Below are 22,109 nucleotides of genomic sequence, written 5' to 3'. Positions count from 1 at the left end.
GTCACCACAGTGGACACCAGGCCCTTGGAAGGGAAGATTAGGATGTCCAGCGAAGCATCTACTGAGAAGGAAACAGCCTTGAGGATATGACTGGCCCCCTTTAGAAGGCGACAATCACTCTCAGGTATCATCTTTCAAATCCAAACAACAGAGGCTCTAGACACTATGGATGTGGCAGCTGCAGCTCTGACCATCATGGCTATGGCCTTGTACACCCTTTTTAGTGCTGTGTCTGCTTTATTGTACACAGCATCACGAATTGTGCCATGACCGTCCTCAGACAGGAGACCTGTTGATTGAAGCGCTGCCACTGGGCCGTCTACTGGAAGTACCTACGATAACTCATTGGCATAGTTAGGTAATGCATAGAGTTTTTTAATAAAATGAGGGAATTGAGTATTTGCAGCGGGGTTGTCCCATTCTGATGTTAGTTGACATTCAAAATATTCTGGGAAAGGAAAAACCTTTTCGAATTATTTATAGGGAAGAAAAATTCAGAATCCCCTTTAGCCTCAGACCTCAATCTCTTGCCAGGACCTCTGGCATCATCATCAGAAGGGGAGTCATGAAGATCCAGGGCAGCTAAGGCCTTGGTTAACAACAAATGATAGTCCTTACTCTTAAAAACCCGGCTGGATGGTTCAGGTACTTTGGCCTCAACCTCTTCCTCATCTGAGAGGAATTCCCCTTTCTCAAGGTCTTCAGTCTCAGAATCAGAGGAAGCCAACTCAGCACTGGAGTCCCTCACCCTTTTTCTGGGGGGGAGCCTTCTGAGAAGCCTTGGTTGGCCATGGGTGGCTGGGCTGGGAAGCAGGGGTAGGATTCTGCGAGCAACCCTGAGAAGTAATACCCACTCTTGTGCAAAAGGAGATTTCCTCCTGCATGGCTCTCCTGAACGCCTGCATGATTCTGGGAGAATTAATGACGTTCCCGGGGTCGGGTACGTTACCCATCTGAGGAGTGGCTCCTCAGCTTGCTCTGGAACCGATTCCTGGCACCCTCCATGGGGTCTCTCCATGCCCGAGGGAACCAGTGGGAAGGTATTGGGGCTAAGCTCTGCACTTCCAAAATGGCCGCCACAAGCCATCGACAACCCTTGAGGGTCGATGGGCTCCTCCAACAGGCGGGACTTCTCCCACCATTCTGCCGCTGCTTCTTCGCGATCTTCACAGCCGGCATGAACAAGCTGTGAAGGCAGGTTGGCCCCGGCGATGGACTGTGTGGTGTCTACCACGGTGCGCATCTCCTGCTCTTCAGTCATGATGCCATCGAAGTCCTCAGTTGCTGCCATTGGACACAGCGGAGGAGAGAAGTCTGACGGAGACAAGCCTCGCTTATTCCGGGGGGAGGGGGGAGAGAGCGAAGAAGAAACAAAAAGAGGAAGCAGATAGGAGAAAGGCAGAAAAAGGGCTAAGAAATTAAAAAGGCTAAATATTTGGCATGAAAAAGGGAAGAATCAAGGTAGTTAGTCAAGGAAAAGACTAAGCCGACACTATTGCTGCTACTCCCTACAGAGGCAGGAACAGAACTAAAGGGGCGGGTTATTCCGAAGGCTCCAAAGGGAAGAAAAAAGTATTTCCTGCCTCCCTAAAGGAACCATGGGAATAACTCACAGAGATGTCCACCTCAGAGGGAGAACATCTCTACTCTTATTGGCCTATAAGACAGCACGCACCATCATTGTGGCCCTTTCTTACATGCCCAGGGAAATGCTTACCACCACTTTGGGGGGCAGGAAGTTATTGTTCTCCAGGCCAGTTTCGCCAGGGAGTCTGGAGAGGATTCTCCTCCTCCCCCTCTTCTGGACATAGAGCAGGGGTCACTGGGGGTGGGGGGAGGTATTTGTGAATTTCCTGCATTGTGCAGGGGATTGGACTAGATGACCCTGGAGGTCTCATCCAACTCTATGATTCTATTATTGCATTTGCTAACTGTTCATCCATCTAGAGCCCTGAGACCACTTTTGTCCAGGCTTTGATGTTTTCAGCATTCACTCCTGTTTTATGGAACTCCCTCTGTGAAGAAGGCAACAATTGTTCAAAGCTTCTAGAAAATTTGTACAGATAAATTAAGGATGTTTTTATTGTCTTTGATAAGGGGCAGCTATTTTTTTAGATAATTAGTGAGACTGATTTTCATACTTCATATTTCTAACATAAGTGGGTTTATGATAAAAGTGCAAAAGAAACACAAGATATCTGAAAAACAAGGTAAATGAAGAAGTGTGCTTGCACACGAAAGCTTATACCTTGAATAAAACTTTGTTGGTCTTAAAGGTGCCACTGGACTCAAACTTTGTTCTGCAGCTTCAGACCAACACGGCTACCCACCCAAATCTATTTTAAAATATACACACTGCCACATCATACCAAAGTTTCCTTAACTATACACTGCCACATCTGAAATAAGACATGTTCAAATCAATTCTGTTTCCAGAAGAAATTGTATAATTTTATATGCTAATTATAAATTATACATTTTATATTGTTAAAACTGTAAAATAAGTTATCACATATATTACAATGTTTTTCAAACACCATCCCCAAAAAGAGACAGGGGGAAAATGTGTTCTCCATAGCACGAAACTTTCCAAAAGTTTTAAATCCCTAGTATAATACATGATGGTAATCCAGTATGAATGTCACAGCAAAGACAGACAGAACAAAATCACAATTTACCAGTTGACTCAAACTACTTAGCAGTAAAGCAAGGAAGGTTTTCTGACTTTTCCCCTTTGACTCTTTAGAGGATTCTGTAAAGCTGACTGGTTGGCTGCATGGTGGTGTGGGAGCACCATTTTCAAATTACTTTCTCATTCCCATTCATCTCCAAACCTATCTCCCCAAGGCAAAAGGAGAGCCCACCCCTTAGGTCACAGACTTCTGAAGCTGCCAAATTACTAAGCAACATATGCCATGTGTTCAAGACTGAAGGATCTCAGGAAGAACTGTAAATATGAAAACTACATAAAACTCTTAATGACAGAAGAGGTAGAGGTTACATATAGTAAATAAAATTAGAGAAGTGCCCATGTTGTCTCTCTACATTCAAGTAGACCACATGGCTGAAATTAGATTTACTGTATTGTATAGGTTACAAATGCACCAACACAACAGAATGGATATTCAGAAACTACTCTTACAAAAAGAGACTTATTTCATATTCATATTTGGAACCATGCATCCAAAAGGGTTGAATTTGGCAATGGAATTTTCTTCATTTTTATGAATCTTACATATAATTCTCCTAACACGCTGGCAATTTCCAGCAATCCCACCGGCTGTGCTGTGCATTCCATCAGCCATTGGCCCATCAACTACCACTCAAGAGTAATCACATGCCATTAGCTGGGTGCTGGGTCCTCTCCTCTTCCTTGTCCACTGCTGCCTCAGCCACTGTTCCCTGTAAGAGTAACTGCCAAAACGTCTGTCTCTCCTGACGAAGACACTTCTCCTGTGGGACTAACTTTTCCCTCAGTGGCTGTTGCTAGGCAGCCAAGCTTGGTTCTGTCAGTAAAAAGGCCCTTTCCAGGCCTTTGTGGGGAACTCATTGGAGCCAGTCCTGACTAGGGTTGCCAGCTCTAGGTTGGGAAATTCCTGGATATTTTGTGGTGGAGTCTACGGAAGCCAGAGTTTGGGGAGGGGAGACACCTCAGCTGAATAGAATGCCATAGAGTCCACCCCCCAAAGCAGTTATTTTCTCCAGGGGGGAAGATATCTGTTTTCTGGAATTCAGTTGTGATACCTGATGATCATCAGGCTCCACCTGGAGGTTGCTTACCCTAGGTGTAACAGTTAGTACTTCAGAGCAGGGTCTGCCAGACCAAGTTTCTTGCTGTGGAAGTTGAGTGGGTGATTTCAGACCAGTCACAGACTTTCAGCTTAACCTACCTCACAGGGTTGTTGTGCAGTTCAAAAGGGGGAGAGGAGAATGATGTAAGTTGCTTTGGTCTCCACTGCGGAGAAAGACTCTTGGGGAACCATTGCTGCCAATCTTCAGATGAGGGCTAGAGATTACTCAGAATTACAACTGCTCTCCAGGTGGCAGACATCAGCTCCCCTGGAAAAAATGGCTGCTCTGTAGGGTGGACTCTGTGTCATTATACCCTGATGAGGTTGTTTCCCTCCTGCTTGGATCCTCACTGTGGAAGAAGACTGTACTTTTCCTAAGTATAGAGGCTGCAGGTGTGAGTGCGGAGATGAAAAGCTGAAGTCAGAGGGGCAGATAAAGGTAGGTTGATGGTTGGCTGGGAAGGAGATAGGATAGCCACCTCCATGTTGGGAAATTCCTGGAGATTTGAGGGATGGAACCTGGAGAGGGTGGGGTTTGTGGAGGGATGGGACCTCAGAGATGGGACCTGGCGGTAGAGGGATGGGACTTGGTGGACCATTGCTGCCAATCTCCAGGTGAGAGCTGGAGATCACTCAGAATTACAACTGCTCACCAGATGGTAGAGATCAGTTCCCCTGGAGAAAATGGCAGCTATATAGGGTGGATTCTGTGTCATTGTACCCTGCTGAGGTCACTGCTCTCCTGCTTGGGTCCCCACTGTGGAGAAAGACTGTAGTTTTCCTAGGTAAAGGCTGAAGGTGTGTGGGGGGATAGAAAACTGAGGTCAGAGGGGCAGATAAGGGTAGGGTGATGGTTGGCTGGGAAGGCGATAGGTTGCCAAGTCACACAGTGGCCAAAAATACCAGGTGCCATCAGGAGGTCCACCAGTGGGGACAGGACATTAGAAGCCCCCTGGAGAAAATAGTGAACTCTGTGTCATTATACGCTGCTGAGGTCACCACAGCAAATTGACGCTGAATGCCCAAGGCCAGGGCACCTGCCCAGAGCCTCTTTCTAGAGTCAGTTGTATTTGTTTCCACAATGAGCCTAATTCCTAGTGTACACATAATTGTCACACTGTACTGCGCAATTGTAAACAATCATGGAAACCAGGGGAGGATCTAATAGGATGTCTTCAGTCAGTATTAGAGCCCTATAGGAAAGCTGATTTGAAGAAAGGTAGACTGCCAAGTCAGAGTTAACTTCCAGAGCTTTTGGGATAAGAGTCCTTGATTGTATTCAGGCTCCATGATTGTACACTGAATACGTACATATGATTTATTGAATATGGTATGAAATTGTTTTTGAGTAATAACATGTAATTACAGCTCTACCATTGAGACAGCAGCCTGAAGAAGTTATGTACACATTATTATTACACTGCTTCTTTAAGTATTTGCACAGCTGTGAACAATTAGCAGCTGGGGAAGGATTTAGTGTGATGTTTTCAGTTAGTGATCAGAGCCCAGAAGGAGAGCTGAATTAAAGCAAAATAGACGAGTGTGTCAGAGTTAACTTCTAGAGCTTTTTTTTTGGGGGGGGGTAAGATTCTCTGGTCTCCATAACTGTATTTTAATTATGTATACATGATTTATTGAATATAGCATCAGCATGTATTCACAACTCCACCACTGAAACAGCAGCCTGAAGAAGTCAGAGAAAACGGACAGCAACATAGGTGATCTGTAGCCGCTTTATTTGTAACTGTGTTCAGAGACAAAAAGGGAGCGATCAATAACTTCTGTGAAAAAGGACTGAAAAAGAAAATACTAATTCATTTTAAAGACACAATTCTAAAAAATACTAATTCATTTTAAGGACACAATTCTAGTACTTTGTGTACAGTGAATTTTTTTGTGATTTGCATATTTGTATATGCTGTACATCCATTGGTGGTTGATTTTGCACTCCCTAATAAAGTAGAAAGCAAACTGAGCCAGAGCGATTCCCATCTTGGAGACTGGAAGAGTTTAGTCCTGCCTCCCCTGAGCAATTGGTGGGAATCGCCTGTTCCAGGATGCCCTCCTCCTCAGAGTGATACTTGTTATTTTCTCTTAGTGATTTCCCCCCCTTTGATCCAGATCAGTCTATACTAAAGTTCTCTTAGTGTTTGCAGGGCTCTAGCTGTGGGTTCCGGGTACTTTGGGAAGGAGAATATGGCTATCACAGTGCCACTGCCAGCTAAAACATATTTGAAAAGGGAGGCTTGGGCCATAACCAGTGTTCCCTCTAAGCTGACTTAGTGTGAGCTAGCTCACAGTTTTTTAGCCTCCGGCTCACACATTTTTTCCTTAGCTCAGGAAGGATGGCTCCAGAGCAAACTAATTTATGCAGGAGCCAAATCGCTCGCTCACAGCTTGAATGCCAGTAGCTCACAAAGTAGAATTTTTGCTCACAAGACTCCATAGCTTAGAGGGAGCACTGGCACCACCACCTAGGAGGTGGTGACACTGGCCATAACACATTTACATCTAAAAAGATTTCAACCTAATTCTCCTGAGGTAATATGCAACTGAAAATCTGCAAATAGCATTGTTTGAAAAAAGATAAGCATACAGATAAAAGATAAGCATACAAGTAAAAAGCAGTTACTTGAAGAACACTGTGGCAACACAATCAAAGGCGGCAATTCTTGGACCAAAAGTCTATACTTTAGAACCACTGGGCAAGTGATTGCACTTTTAAAGATCTCATTTGCATATTTATTCTGTGCCTGGTGGTTTTATTCTGGAAAAACTTGTTTTCTGGTCCATATTGAATTTATATTTTGTATCCATTCTGATTGTGTCCACATGAGTGCATTATATTTTTATAGCCATCTTGCCACTCAATTGTTTGACCTCTGAAGAAGGCCTATGCAGGCCAAAATGTGTCAGGTCAGGTTTTTAAAGCTCGTGTGTATTTCTATGTTATATATTTGATGTGAATGGGCCCTTATATAGGTTTTAAATTTGTACTTAATAAATACATGTAGCTTTTTCTATATATCTTTTACATTTAGTTTTTAATATTGGCCCTCTTTTTCACATTTTACTAACCTCTGTTAGGTTCTGAATTTTAGTGTTAAGGTTCAGTTTTTTGCCCTTTCTCTCCCTGCTTAAAGCATAGACATACTTTAATAATGGGAAGGATCTTGGATCATAATAAACTATGACTGACTGACTAATAATGGGAACTCCTCAAAAAGGTATGTTGGACAAGAAGGAAACACTGAACATATACACCTGTGGGAAAAAACATTGTTCTAGCATTTGTCTCACGTTGCCTTGCTCAAAACTCTTACAGATGCACAGTTCAAGACTAGGGAAGCCAACTTACCCACTTCTGTGGGAAACCTCCCTGCCAGTTCTGCTCACCACTCCTCAGTTGCACAGCAGGGAGGAAATGCTCATTGGCCCTCTTTTTCACATTTTACTAACCTCTGTTAGGTTCTGAATTTTAGTGTTAAGGTTCAGTTTTTTGCCCTTTCTCTCCCTGCTTAAAGCATAGACATACTTTAATAATGGGAAGGATCTTGGATCATAATAAACTATGACTGACTGACTAATAATGGGAACTCCTCAAAAAGGTATGTTGGACAAGAAGGAAACACTGAACATATACACCTGTGGGAAAAAACATTGTTCTAGCATTTGTCTCACGTTGCCTTGCTCAAAACTCTTACAGATGCACAGTTCAAGACTAGGGAAGCCAACTTACCCACTTCTGTGGGAAACCTCTAGCCCCTGCCAGTTCTGCTCAACACTGCTCAGTTGCACAGCAGGGAGGAAATGCCGGGGAAATGGTGGCAGGGGACTGGTATTTTGCTGACACTATGACATCATTTCCAGCACTATTCAGAAAAGACATCATCATGCTGGGCAACACTCTTAGCACTCACCCCAAAGTCTATGGTTAAACTTTGAAACATTGCATTTTGGATGAATGCTGCAGCTTAGCCACGACACAATGATGCCACTTACATGTCACAATGGAAGTGATGTCAGTGCATCACTACCAAGGGATCCACCCCAATGTAAGTCTCCCACCAGTTGCCAGTCTCAAAATGGCAACCCACTCAGGACACGAACACAAAAGAGAATCTACTCCCAGAAATGGGGATGTAAGGACAACACAATCCACACAGGTAGGTAAGGGAGGGAAGAGTCCCGACCTCAAGCTGGGACTGCTAAAACTATTCTTTCCTGCCCCTCCCACCATACCTAAAATTGTTATCTCAACAACCCCATCTCCCACAACAGTTGCTAGCTACAAATAATACAGTGCAAAAAGGGAGGGGGCTGACAGACCTATGCCAAACAAACACCTATGATGCTTATTGTGTTGCAGCATCAGAGAGTCATGGAGTAGCCCCAGCAGACAATGCAGATATGGCTCCACTACAACTCCCTATAGGTGCCAGCTTAGTGGTTATGTTATGTCCCCCAACAGGTACAGCCTATCATGTGGGAACACCCAAGGCGGGGACAACAATGACTGCAGACTTTGCAAGAGCACCACACACAGACCCATTACAGTCCACTTGCTGTCTAATACTACTACGGAACCTTGCTTATTACTACCCTTCTACCCGTTTGGACTCTGTGCCAGAGACCAGGATGAACTCTATTGGCAGTGAAATGCCAATAATGCCCTGTGCCTCCAACACTATCACCAGCTGAAGTTGACAGACCTATGCCAAACAAACACCTATGATGCTTATTGTGTTGCAGCATCAGAGACTCATGGAGTAGCCCCAGCAGACAGTGCAGATATGGCTCCACTACAACTCCCTATAGGTGCCAGCTTACTAGTTATGTTATGCCCCCCCTATCATGTGGGAACACCCAAGGCGAGGACGACAATGACTGCAGACTTTGCAAAAGCACCACACACAGACCCATTACAGCCCACTTGCTGTCTGATACTACTACGGAACCTTGCTTATTACTGCCCTTCTACCCATTTGGACTCTGTGCCAGAGACCAGGATGAACTCTATTGGCAGTGAAATGCCAATAATGCCCTGTGCCTATCACCAGCTGAAGTCGCCAGTATGGATGTCACTGTCCTGCTGTGGGGTTGCCAGTTCTCTTGTCCTTGCCTGTCTCCAGGGTCACTGCAAGCCGTTCAACAGAAAGTTGTCCAGCCAACACAGCCGCCCCTCTCAAGGGCTTACACTGAGTGGGACAGAGCTATGTGTAGTTTGTCAGTGCAACCTGAAAAGGCAAAAACAAGATAATTGGCATTTGAAACCCTTGCTTTCAGTGCTCCTCCTGATACAGTTCAATAAACGTGTAAATTACTGCACAGCTTGTCTGAATGGCATTTGAGAAATACAAGCTCCGTTCCCAGCCCCTGCTTGTTACTGACCTCAACTGTCTCCAGTATGCAGCTCACACTGGCAAGGGGACTGAGGGATGATGTTCCAACATATATACATGTATATTCTTGCAATGGGTAGCAAAAGGGTCCCCAGACCCCACACTCCACAGATATTTGCTGGAATACGATGTCAGAACGCTTGCCATAGGAGGGAGGGAAGGGTAAAACGCAAAGGTTGCTAGGGCAAATGGCAATAATGAGCTCTGAGCGCAGCACAGAAATGGTACATGGGGGCCTGCCAGCCAAAATAATGGAGCAGCCGATCAGCAGCCTGTCCCAATTTGCTGTATGATAGGGCAACATTTCAGCTGTGCTTGGGGACTTGGTTGAGACTACCTCAGGACTATCACCTTGTGGATTTTTAACTAGGAGCCTTAGTATGCTATCCCTGCACATTTCCACTGTCCCATGCCTATCTTTGCAATCTTTGCACACTATATGGCTGGTGGTACTGGTGGCAGGGCTGGCTAATGCCTATGCTGTGTCTTGATCCTGTGTACCCATTTGGGTGTGTTTTGTTAGAGAGCTGCTCCTTATCTGCAAGGTATGTCAACCTCTCACTGCAGCTTTGCTGCTGCTTGACCTGTTGCTGGCCAAAAGGCAAGCTTTGCCTCCTTGACACCTTTAATGGCTTCTAACCCATTTGCCATTTGGATGTCTTTACACAGTGAGCTACTGAGGGCACTGATAGAATCGACTTCTAGAAGGTGCAGTTGTGTGTCCCTTTGTTGGTGCCCCAGAGTCTGCATTCCCTTTGCCTGGGGAAAATGTTGGTGCTCTTACACTTTGCCCAGCCAAAGATCTGAACACCTGCACAGGAGAAAACTTTGATGTTCTATTGACAATCTGCTCTGAGTGAGCTACAGATGTGTACAGAAGCTGCAGCTAGAGTGACCATGATTTCAGGGACTTGAACACACATCTACAGAGCTCAGTGGAGAATCTTCACTCCAGGACTTTTCCCAGTCACACCACAGCATTCTTTCCCTCAGTGTGTTCTGTGTATGGACAGCAGTGCCCTCCCCTGACATCATGAAGGTGCAGTCGCATGAGCTTGCATGGTTAGCTATTTCAGTCTTTTCATGAATGCATAGGTTACATATCACTCCATGATTACTGGCTTGTAGCAGGGCTACTAAGGACTCCAGTACACTCACTGTGTTCTCTGTACGGGGTAGGTGGGGTGTTGTTGTATTATTTCCCCTCTACAGAACAGGCACATGGTTATCTCTAGCACATGGTATCTCCTATCTTTGGATTGATCTCCTGAAGGCTTAAGCCAGTTTCATGATGGCTGGACACAAAGTTGTGAGCGAGCGACTTGACTACTGCATAAATTAGGTTACTCTGGAGCCCTCCTTCATGAGCTAAGACAAAAATGTGTGAGCCGGAGGCTAAAAAACTGTGAGCTAGCTCACACTAACTCAGCTTAGAGGGAACACTGACCACAGATATTTCATATTTCAGTAGACCTCAGCCCCTCCCTCCAAACACCTATCCTAACATACAGTAATGATATCTGGATCTGTTTTTATTATCTGGTTCTGAAAGCACTCAAGAAATTGCACTGGGCCTTTAACAACTTCCACTCCACCATTAACCTGGGCCTGGAATAGTCCATGCAGTAGGTTCACTTTCTGGATACTGCTGTATAGCTTACATAACAAGCTACTTTATATCAGATGCCAAATGACTACTGCGTTTGCCTACATGCTTCCAGCTACTACCCTGAACATCTTATATGATTAAAGCCAAGGCCTAGAGATACCATTACACCAAACAATCCTTTGGTACCTAAACAAGACCAACATCAAACTGTCCTCAAACTACAGTATCCCTCTAACAAAGAAAAAAGTTAGATGGATACTTCACATATACATTCTCCAGAGTAGGCCTAGATGGTAAAGTCACAATGCCTCAAGTGAATCATTAGGGTTCTAAAACCACTTTTGTACGATGATCCTTCCTTCTTCACAGGCTGTTGGGGAAACTGGAAGAAGTAAAGGTCCATTGTTACTTACAGATAGCCATATCCCCAAACTCGAAGTAGCTACCAACTTCTAGCAATACACCACTAATTGAAAGAAATCCAAGGACTAGCTCCTGTCACAAGCCTTTGTACCAACTCTGTCCTATCTACTCAAGTACTACCATCACAGGACCCATCAACTGTAACCTGGGTTTATTAGTGTACACATTCTGTAATATGTTCTATTAATGCCCTCAAGACTTGATTGTATCTACACAAAATGCTGCTTGGGAAGCTCTCTAAACAGTGAAAACACAATATAAATGCTAAATACTATGCAAGTAAAAAAATGGACACAAATTAGATATTAAAAATGTAAATATTCTGAATTGGGGAGGGTTCATCCTGTCTGGATAATTCAATATTAAAGGTTACAGTACCTCAGCAAGACTTTAAAAAGGAGACTCCAGAGAAAAGCTACTATTGGCATTCCTATGCAGATTTGCTACGAACAGATTTGGACTCAAATACTGGAGTAGTCAGATCACTAAAAAAAGTTATTGTTTCACCTTAAAAGTTTATGCACACTATTATTTTTACATTGCCAATTAGGGATGGGCACGAACCATGAACCAAACCGGGAGATTTGTTCACAAACCAAACGGGTTCATGGTCCCACAAACCCCATTGAAAGGGACCACAGCTCCTTAAAACGAGGCTTGCAGAAAGCCTTTACACTTTTTGACTGATCTTTTCATCTGCACTCTACAGTGCAATGCAACACACATTTCTTAAAATGCTGGAACTTCTGGCTTCTTTCTGCAGTAACTCTCTCCCCAACTCTCCATTTTCAAAGTTCAAAATTTTATTTCGATACAAAATCAGCTCCAGAAAGTTAGCAGTAATAGTTAAAAAAAAAAAGACACATGCAGTGAGACAAGCACAAAACAGTAAGTACAGATTGAGGGGGAACAGAGAAGATGATGATGCCCTCCTCCAACAGAGAGGTAAAGTTACTGGGACTCAGTCAGCCTCTTGTATATCCCACACGCCCAAAGGCAAAATTTGGCAACTTTACTGGTTATCTCCCAGGAAGAGTCTGCAAGAAGGAGACAGACATAAAGTTGTTCAGATTTTCCTGGTAAAGTTGACTGAATTCGAGCAATATACTAAGGTAGGATGTCATTATAGAATGAGCAGTGCAGTAGAACATGTTCAATAGACTCTACTTTCCCTGTATGGTATGGACAGAGCCATTCAGGGAGTGGGACATGATGATATCTACCTTCCAGGAGGGCTTTAGGTAGGGCATTAAAGTGTGCTAGGGTAAAGATTATCCGATATTTGGAGATCTCAAAGGATCTAAGATAATCTGCTGGTTGAAAGCATTTGGCATACTGCAGAATAATCGGATATTTCTGTATCTGTGCCCTATCTGATTGCAGGACATGATACCAGAACTGCTGTTTAATTATTTATTTTGCTTTTTTTATACCTAAGATGCAGGAAGACTCTGTGGCATGCAGTGCCTGAACTCTCCAATGTCCAGACGACTGGAAGACTATACCAAGATATGTAAAGATTTTTGTTTGTTCAGTGTTGTGGCCCTCTATTTGCCATCTATGGATTTTGGTAAAAAATGAGGACTTTTGTTTTTTGGTAATTTATCGCAAGCTGATCCTCTTTTTATTTGCCATCTATGGATTTTGGTAAAAAAATCGCAAGCTGATCCTCTTTACAGTATGTGGTTAAGGCATGTGCTCTCCTACGGCCCACTTGTGAATAAGATAGAATGACAGTATTGTCTGCATATAGAAAGGCAGGAGTTCTTTTAGCCGTAAGCTTTGGAAAATGGAAGCTTGGATTTCTCAGGTGTTGCAACAACAAGAAGAAGAGATTGGATTTAAACCCTGCCCTTTATTACCCGAAAGAGTCACAGAGCGGCTTACAATGTCCTTTCCCTTCCTCTCCCCACAACAGACACCCTGTAAGGAAGGTGAGGCTGAGAGAGCTCTGAGAAAACTGCTCTTGAGAGAACTGTAACTGACCTATGGTCACCCAGCTTCTCCATGTGGACAAGTGGGGAATCAAACCCAGTTCTCCAGACTAGAGTCCACTACTCTTAAACACTACACCAAACCCCAAGGAGTTAATTTTAAAAGTAGAAGGACCTTTCCATTTTATGTGTCTACTGACCGACTAAATGTATATTTCATGCAGGAGACCAAGTGATCTTCAGCTCATGAAGTTTATGCCAAAATGAATTTGTTAAACTTCAAGGTGTCAAAAGGCTTTGTAGATTAAGCTTAAGTTTTTACCCTAGTGAAATATCAAACAAAGGTATATAAAGTTGCAGGCAACAGAGTTCCATATAATCAATTACCACCTAGAAATAGATGCACCTTTTCTACATGGAATGCATAATTTTCTGAAAGCAGACCCAGAATGGTGTCCATAAAGCTGAATATACTAGTATGACTCAAAAAGCTTCAAAAGAAATCTGCAAAGCTCAACTTTGAATCATGTACCAGTGCACCCAGCATGGACAACAGTTTCAGTTACCTAAGGAATTTAAACGAACTGAACCCTGAATGGCAAAGCTTACCAAAACCATGGTGGTCTTCCTTACAGCTATGCTTGTGTCCTTGCATAAAAAACTTCAGCTTGCTTACTGACACAGCAAACTAAAACTACACAAGATATAATAGGGTTTGACAGTTAAGTGATTGACATCCAAGTAGTCTATGAAAACAGCATGCTCTCAGCATCATTTTGATGTTCATTATAAATACAGCTTCTGAAAACAACTTAACATATAAACATTATATTAGGCTATAATGCATTTAAAGATAGTTTGGTCATAACTACATCTAAAAGCCACAATTTCCCCTCACAAATCATTTGTATATTTCTGAAAAAGGAGAATTCAAAAGGAAAGTACAATCAAAGCAGTACTGATATAAAAATATAAATCCTATAAACTCTTCCAGATCTTCAATCTAACAGTGTATGAATGTCACACTCCACTGTACTTCAGGAATTATCTGAGAATTTAAATTACTCCACAAATAATGCTACACAGAAGCAGAGAGAAAAGTGGCTTCTTCTTAAAGTTACCAATTCCCTCCTCCCAACATGTCCAGGAACATGCCCTTCACCCAACATCACTGCCTTTTGTGAAATTTTAAAAAGTTCTCTTTGAAAGTTTAATAACTGAAGGATTACCCTCACAATTGGAAGGCTGAAACTCTTTCCTCATCACAGTGTAGTGGTTAGCATCAGACTATTATCTTGGAGACCTGGGTTCGAATGCCCACTCTGCCATGGAAGCTTGCTGGATGACTTTGGGCCAGTCAGACACACACTCAGCCTAAACTATCTAACAGGGTTGTTGTGAGAATAAAATGGAGAAGGGGAGAATGCTGTAAACTAGTTTGGGTCCCCACTAAGAGAAAGGTGGGGTATAAATAAAGTTAAAGAAAGGAATGGGCTGGTTTGGCTCTTTTAAGTGAGATTTTTGTGAACAGCTCTAGAAAACAAATCTCAAGGTTTAAGTCATACAAATTTCGGCCTTGGCTTCTACTAAAGTAACTCACATGGCAAAAAACTCACAGTACATTATGTAACAGAAGAGTTTATTCTAAAGAAGACAAGAAAAGGAAAGCTTTAAACAATTCACAGCGCTGTAGCCATGAGAGAAGTCTTCCAAACCATCATTAACTATTACTAATAACATCTATTACTAATAGCATCAATGTTCGTTTTGAATGTTGTCATGTCTAAGGGAACATGATACACAAATTCCCTACAGTAATGTTTCCCACCTGGGTTTGCTCTGGAGCAACTACTGCATGAAGAATTACACTACAGACTACTGTACAGATCATCTATTCCCAGGCAGTATTTATTCTTAATAGATGACACTTCAGGGTCACCCTTTTACAGCCTGACATTAAGTATGTTTACACAGAAGTAAATCTTTATTTTCAATGGTACTCACTTCCTGGTGAGCTGAACAGTGATGGGGGAAAATGTCTTTTTCTATACACATAAAATGGGAGTGTCTATAATTTCTTCAGCAAAGCCTGATATCCAATGAAAAGGAAGGAACCATAGTGTACACATTAGAAAGCTGGAAACAAGTAATAATGCACAAATAACAGGATCCTATTTCAAAAGCATTTTGGGAAGGCATTTTCATACTGCTACACATACCTAGGGGCTCTGTACTTGAGTAGGAATGATTAAAAATCTAGCAGTAATGAACAAAACACTTTAGTCTGCATTCATTAATACACTTGGATATTAGTGAAAAGTCTATTTAATTTTCCCTACTTTTCTCCTTAGAAATGTTAATTATTAATGTGAAGCGATGCCTACTTTCATAATGAGTTAGTATTAAGGTATATAACTTCCTCCATTGTGAATTTACTTTATTTTCAAATAGCCACACTTCTTAAAAAGCACTTTTACCCTTTGTGCACCACGACTCAAATGTTAATCAGCTGTTATCCAACTTATATCTGTAGCAAAGCTTGCTACAAAACAAAAGCTCAGCTGAACTACATTAATAGGAAGAGCCATGTTCATTCCTTACATAAAATTCCTTTTACCACCGATTTTTTAGAAATGCTTCACAATCACACCTTTCTTCAAAGCAACTTCAATGTTTTAATGCCAAAAAAAGGAATGAAGAGAACTCTATAGATGAGTGGTCTTTTGAGCGCAAAGGACTCTTAAGTAGATCAAAGCCAGCAATCCTCAGCATACTTAACCAGGAAATAAGTCCCCCTGAAATCAGCAGAACCTACTTTTAAGTTGAGCTTTAGTTCAGGTTGGAAATCAGAGGCTCTTAAAAGAAAGAGTTACTTGCCCATTTAATCACTGGAATGGTAATAAACTACTGATTAAAGAGACTGGAAAGGAGGCTGGAAAAACGTTTTGATGAAATACAGACAGACACCCAACAATGCAAAGAAGCTCCCCCCAAAATCAAAAGTTTAGCATTTAAAAGAAAAGCTATGTATAGAAAAGCTGAAAGAGTTTGCCTAATAATGGTATCACTTGTGTCTTCCAAAAGGTCTTATTTGCTGGAATTGTTATGCCAGACTACAATTTGTGTAGTTATCTTTCCCTTTCAACAGGCATAAATTTTGTTTGGTCTTTAGCAGTGTTCGCCATTTCACAGCACACTCAACCCACACAGAATAGATCAATAACATTACAGACACAAGACTAGACTGTATCCATTTAATAACCGCAAGAAAGTGTACCATTCAGCAAAATCTTACACAAGTTTCACAACTGCTGGAAAACAAGCGCTAATGATAAAAAATCAAGGTGAAAGCATAACCAGATTTACCTAACTGCCCGTTGAATTATAAAAGCTACTTCACTTTTGAATTAAGACTCAACCCATTTATTTTTACTAAAGCTAACAGAGCAGTCATCCTATCCATTACTAGCTGTACACTGCATCTTCAGGGAGAGATAGGCTTTCCAGTACTTGGAACTGCATAAAGCCGTCCAACCACTGGTTGCTGCCCAGTAAAGCATTTCCCTGTGACCAAAACCTGATCAACTTATTTCTAATAACAAAACAATTTTTGATTGTAAAACCTTGAGTTTGACATAGCATCCAACTCCTTATTAGTGTGGATAGAATTAAGAACTTAATCATTTTTTGTAGTTTTTTAAAAAGATACTTTCATTTAAGACCATTCAATAATTTCTTCTGACACAATACCCTTCTTCTCTGATAATTAAACGTTAACACTGAATACACACCACATTCAACTAGTTATCATAACCATCACCCTACCAAATTCTTTAAGCCGAAAGACATTTCGCTGTTAGCACCACAAACTAGTAGCTTGCAATACCTGTACAAGACACCAACTTAAGCAGTAGAAAAGCTCAGCTGTAGACTCCAATGATAATAAAAGCAACACTTATTACTGCTGTTGCTGTAAAGTGCTCAACAAGAAGAAACAAACCAGTGTAATAATTTTAACCTCAAGTACTATTTTCAAGATTACAAAGGTTTAACCAAGTAAAAGAAACCATGTACTCACCTGAAGAACAAGAGATAAGAAAAACAGCAAACACCAACTTCGTAGCAGCTCCCATTTTCCAAACAATCAGAACTGATACAAACGAATTCTATATATCCAGGATCCTAGGTCTTCCAAAGATGAAAATTCTTGTTTCTCCTTGATAATATTATCTATAGCTTTGTATATTTTGTACATAAGCATAAAAGTGGATTCTCTTCTACCAGTCTATTTAGCTTCTCTTTAATCTTTGCAATAAAGGGATGTATACATTTGGGGAAACACACAGTCATTTGGCTTCTATATAAATGGTGGCAAAATTCAATTCATAAAAACACAGCAAGTACCCAGTTTAAAAGGTCAGCAGTGAAAGAGTTGAGTCTTAGGCAAATAATTGACTCAAGAGCACTTTCCCCCTCCCTTCACTTTGAGAACCGCAAGGTATCAGCCATAGATGTTGGAATCAGGCGAGATGCACAAATATTAGTAAACAATACTTTCATCTTCACACATCTTTGACAGCATGTAGTGTTTGGGTGAGAAATAGTTCCATCTCAGTTTCAAGTGTCAACCCCACTGCACCCTCAATGAAAAGTGTAATTATAAATTAATCCATTAATTTAAAAAATCAAGCAGAATGTGAAACACTGATGTCTCCTATTAATAATGCAGAGAGAAGCCCACGATGAAGAGGAGGACAGAGATAAAAACTTGTCAAATCTCCACCGTCCGACAAATTATGGTAAACCTCTGTTCCTTCCTTCAGTAGTCAATGAAAGATGCACATTTCCATTTGCCCTCTCCTTTGCTTTGCCCCCCGAAGGGAAGAAATTACACCTTCCAGACACTTGCTGTGTAGTCAAGCAAAATTTCAAACTCTTCTGAGAACTCCCCCAACCTATGTGGCCCCTCAAGTCTACAGTTCAAGACACCCCTATTTGGTACTAAAACCACAACAAAGCAGTGGAAAGGATGGGAGGGTTATGCTGCATCCAGTTGCTATTTTTTTAAAAAAAGAAATCTTTTCACTGTTCTTTAAGTAAAACCCCGCCACACACAGCTTCTTTAAAGGCTCGTGAGAAATCTTCCTTTAAGTGGTGGTATATGGAGGTCTTAAGCACTGGAGTCGAAGAGGATGAAACGATGCTTCATAACCATGGTCATCAGAGGTGGGCAACGAGGTCTTCTCGAGAGGCCAGGCTGGTGGGCAGTTAAGGGTTCCCTCCCCTCCTTGGCTTGTAGTGTGCGCTCCTCAGAGCTTGGCAGATGCGAGCACGCTTCTCTTTCTCTCCTCCAACTCTTCAAGGGCTCACCATTTCGCACAGACTCGTGCCCCCCCCCCTTCCGTCGCTGTAGAGGCAGGACCCTTCGTGCACGATCCAACTTGGCTTTTGTTTTGCTTCTCCTCCCTTCTCCTCCTCCTCCTCCACCTCTCCCCTTGGAAATCACACCTACAGCAAACAGACGAGAGTGGGGCTGGTGAGGGCACAGAGCCTGGTCAGTCTTCGCTTGCCTTTCTCTCTCTCTCTCTCTCACCCCTCCCCCTCCCACACAACGTATTCCTGGCGAGCCCTGTGCAGAGAGCGAGCAAAGGCAGGTGGGTGAAAGCGTGAGGAGCCCTTCTTCTTTCCCCTCCTTCTAGCTCTTCTTCCGTGGCAGCGAAGAAGCTGCTGCTGCTGCTACTGCTGCGGGCTCCAACCCTCCAGACTCCGGGCAGGCGGAAACGCAGCTGAACCCAGCTTTGTGCCCCTGATAATGAAGTTGAGGCGCTATAGAGAAGGAAGGGCCGAGCCGATTTTTTTCCTTCAGGGCGGTTTTGGAGGAAGCAGATGGAAAGGAGGGGGAAGAAATCTGCTTTATTGTCCTCCAGGCCCAGCTGGCAGCGCTGAACGGCCCACCCTGTCTTGCTGCGCTCCTGTAACTACCCATTCACTCGCGTGGTGTGGAGAACGGACCCACGCCTAACGTGCCGGGAACTATGGGTTCACTCGCGCGGTGTGGAGAACGGACCCAAGATGGCGGCGCCCAGCCGATTGTTTTTGTTGCCGCTCCACCTCGCTGTTTTCACCCCTCCCCCGACTCCCGGCTCGCTCCCGCGCGCGGCTTCTCTTCCCCCTCCGCTCAGCCAGGCCCGACAGCTGCCGTCGCGGGCGCGCGTCGGGGCGCCCCGCCTCCCCATCCTTGATTGGCAATCCGAGGTAGCCATTCGCAGCAAAGAGGAACGCAGACTGTGTCCTAAGTCACGCAACGTTCTGGTCCCGCCTCTCACTGCCCTCCGTCCCTCTGCTGGGCGGGGTTCGGCCCGGGGCAGAACCCCGGCATTTTGGAGGCGCTGAGGGACGTGGGCGGAGGGGGTGCTGTGGTTGGCTCACCGCTCGCCCCTGTGTCTGTCCACTCGGGGAAAAGGCCCCCCGGCGTTCAAGGAGCGTAATCCTCAGCATTCGCAAGATTGCAGCCTTTGTGTGAATTGCAGCCCTCTGCTCGTTTACACAGAAGTCGAGCGCGGTGGGATTCACGTGCAGTTTTGCCTTTTTGACAACCTTCGAGTTCCTCAGTACTCCGAGGTGTCTGTGTACGGTGCTTGGAGATAGTATCCTAGGGCAGTCTTATTCATTCTCATGCGGGAGGCCCGTAGTAGCCAAGCCGAGAGAGCCAAAAGAAATAAGGAAGTCTGAAATGGATTGAGAAGCCATCCCCTTCCCAAATATTAGTAGACAGGGATAAGGAAATTAGCTTGTTAGGATATTTTCCTCACTGTTTCCCCACTGTATCTGCGGGTCAAAACCAGCCATCAAGAGAGTTAGTACAAAGTATCATCATGAATGGCCAATTGCATCTCCCCTCCCGGAGCCGGGCTCCCCGCAGGCAGGCCAGGAAGGAGGGCGGAGGGGGCGGGGAGGGGGAGGGGTGCCCTGGGCTCACTGGCGGAAAGCCGTGCCGCCCCGCTCTGGCAGGAAAAGACCCCTGTTGAAAACTAATAAGCAAACAAAAAACAGACTTAAGGAGTAGTTGCTATCCCCTTTCCTTTCTATGCATGTTCTGACCTGCTTGCATTCTGGGTTAAGTCAGAGAATTTCTAAAACTAATTCCAGAATTGGTGAATGAGAAGTTTTCTGTCATTTTCAGTACTGTCTCTTTTGTTTCCCTAAAATTTACAGATGTTCCTAAACACAGATGCAAACTGATTAAAACACCATGCAAGAAGAAACTTCACAGCAATCACATCAGGATTCCTGCTTTTGAGCTGCAATTTTATCAATATGCATGTGTGCTCATATCCATCAGTAACTGGTAAAGAAAAAAATAAGGTGAAAATTGTGGCAAACTGCATTTAAACAGCAATCTGATCCAAGCCTGGCAATTTTAAAGAAAAAAGAAGAACGAGACATTGGTAACTCATTGGTACAGCTCTGCAAACATAGCCAGGTATTTTAGAACCATAATATCGGGGGGGGGGATTAGGTGGATTAAATTTTCATTAGCATCAATAAGTATAAATTCCATCTCTCTTAAAAAACAACACCACCACCTTTCTTCAATACATGTAAACCTTCCTGTATTGCACCAGGAGGGTCTTTCCATACAACCATGAGTTTTATTGACACTGTCTAACCATCTCATCCTTTGCCGTCCCCGTCTTCTTTGGCCTTCAATCTTTCCCAGCATCAGGGTCTTCTCCAGTGAGTGCTCCCTTCTCATTTGGTGGCCAAAGTATTTGAGCTTCAGTTTCATTATCTGGCCTTCCAGGGAACAGTCAGGGTTGATTTCTTTTAGGATTGACTGATTTGATCTTCTTGCAGTCCAAGGGACTCTCAAGAGTCTTCTCTAGCACCATAGTTCAAAAGAATCTATTCTTCGGTGCTCGGCCTTCCTTATAGTCCAACTTTCACAGCCATACATGACTACTGGGAATACCATTGCTTTGACCATGCGGACTTTTGTTGGCAGGGTGATGTCTCTATTTTTTATAATGCTGTTTAGGTTCACCATCGCTTTCCTCCCAAGGAGCAGGCGTCTTTTAATTTCATGGCTGCTGTCACAGTCTGTGGTGATCTGGGATCCCAGGAACGTGAAGTCTGTCACTACTTCCACGACTTCCCCTTCTATTTGCCAAGGAGTGATGGGGCCGGATGCCATGATCTTAGGTTTTTTTGATGTTGAGCTTCAAGCCCACTTTTGCGCTCTCCTCTTTTACCCTGAACAAGAGGCTCTTGAGGTCCTCTTCACTCTCTGCCATTAGAGTGGTATCGTCTGCATATCTGAGGTTGTTGATCTTTCCCCCAGCAATCTTAATTCCCGCTTGTGATTCATCCAGGCCAGCATTTTGCATGATGTACTCTGCATATATATTATTAAATATGGAGGGTATTAAAATGCATAAAGATTGGTGGTGTATTTTGTAACTTCTTCAACTGCAAAATTAAGAAATTGAAATCAAGACGGAAAATTGATTTGTACACACTGTTTTGGCTGGGTAGGTAGGATGGACACAACCTGTCCATGTATATCTGATAGGAAGATTATTAATTTATAAAAGTTACAAATAGGGAGCTACTCAGCCCCACGTACTGTGCTCCCAGGTAGCTATTCCCACATAACACTGATTTCCTTATCCCGAGGTACTAAGTTTTGACAAAGGAGGTTGCTTCTTATTTCAGATGTCCATATTAATGTTGGATGCCTCTGCTTGAATACTATGGGATCCCATAGTGGAATTAATATTAATGCCACAGGACATAATTTTACCTTGGGATATCATGGAGAACACTGAACCACAGAAATGGAGATGAGTACTGCAGCCTGGCAGTGGAAGGCACTGATAGTTGCAGATCTTTCACATGCACACACATTCTTTCCCAAATGTGGGAAAGCGTATTCCTGGAATTGCAGCAG

General features: G+C 43.3%; 1 protein-coding gene across 1 annotated transcript in view; it reads right to left on the bottom strand.

Moving 5' to 3' along the window:
* ACVR2A (activin A receptor type IIA) overlaps positions 1-17,363 on the bottom strand; it is an 83,793-nt gene extending 66,430 nt beyond the window's left edge. The window contains exon 1 of the mRNA XM_015409321.1: positions 17,238-17,363. Coding sequence (XP_015264807.1) covers positions 17,238-17,292 — 55 coding nt within the window. The 5' untranslated portion in view covers positions 17,293-17,363. The remainder of the gene's footprint in view (positions 1-17,237) is intronic.
* Positions 17,364-22,109: the final 4,746 nt, after the last annotated feature.

This window comes from Gekko japonicus, unplaced genomic scaffold (genome assembly GCF_001447785.1).
Source record: "Gekko japonicus isolate JY-2015 unplaced genomic scaffold, Gekko_japonicus_V1.1 scaffold605, whole genome shotgun sequence".
Classification (NCBI taxonomy): domain Eukaryota; kingdom Metazoa; phylum Chordata; class Lepidosauria; order Squamata; family Gekkonidae; genus Gekko; species Gekko japonicus.
This window is presented reverse-complemented; position numbering and strand designations above follow the sequence as displayed.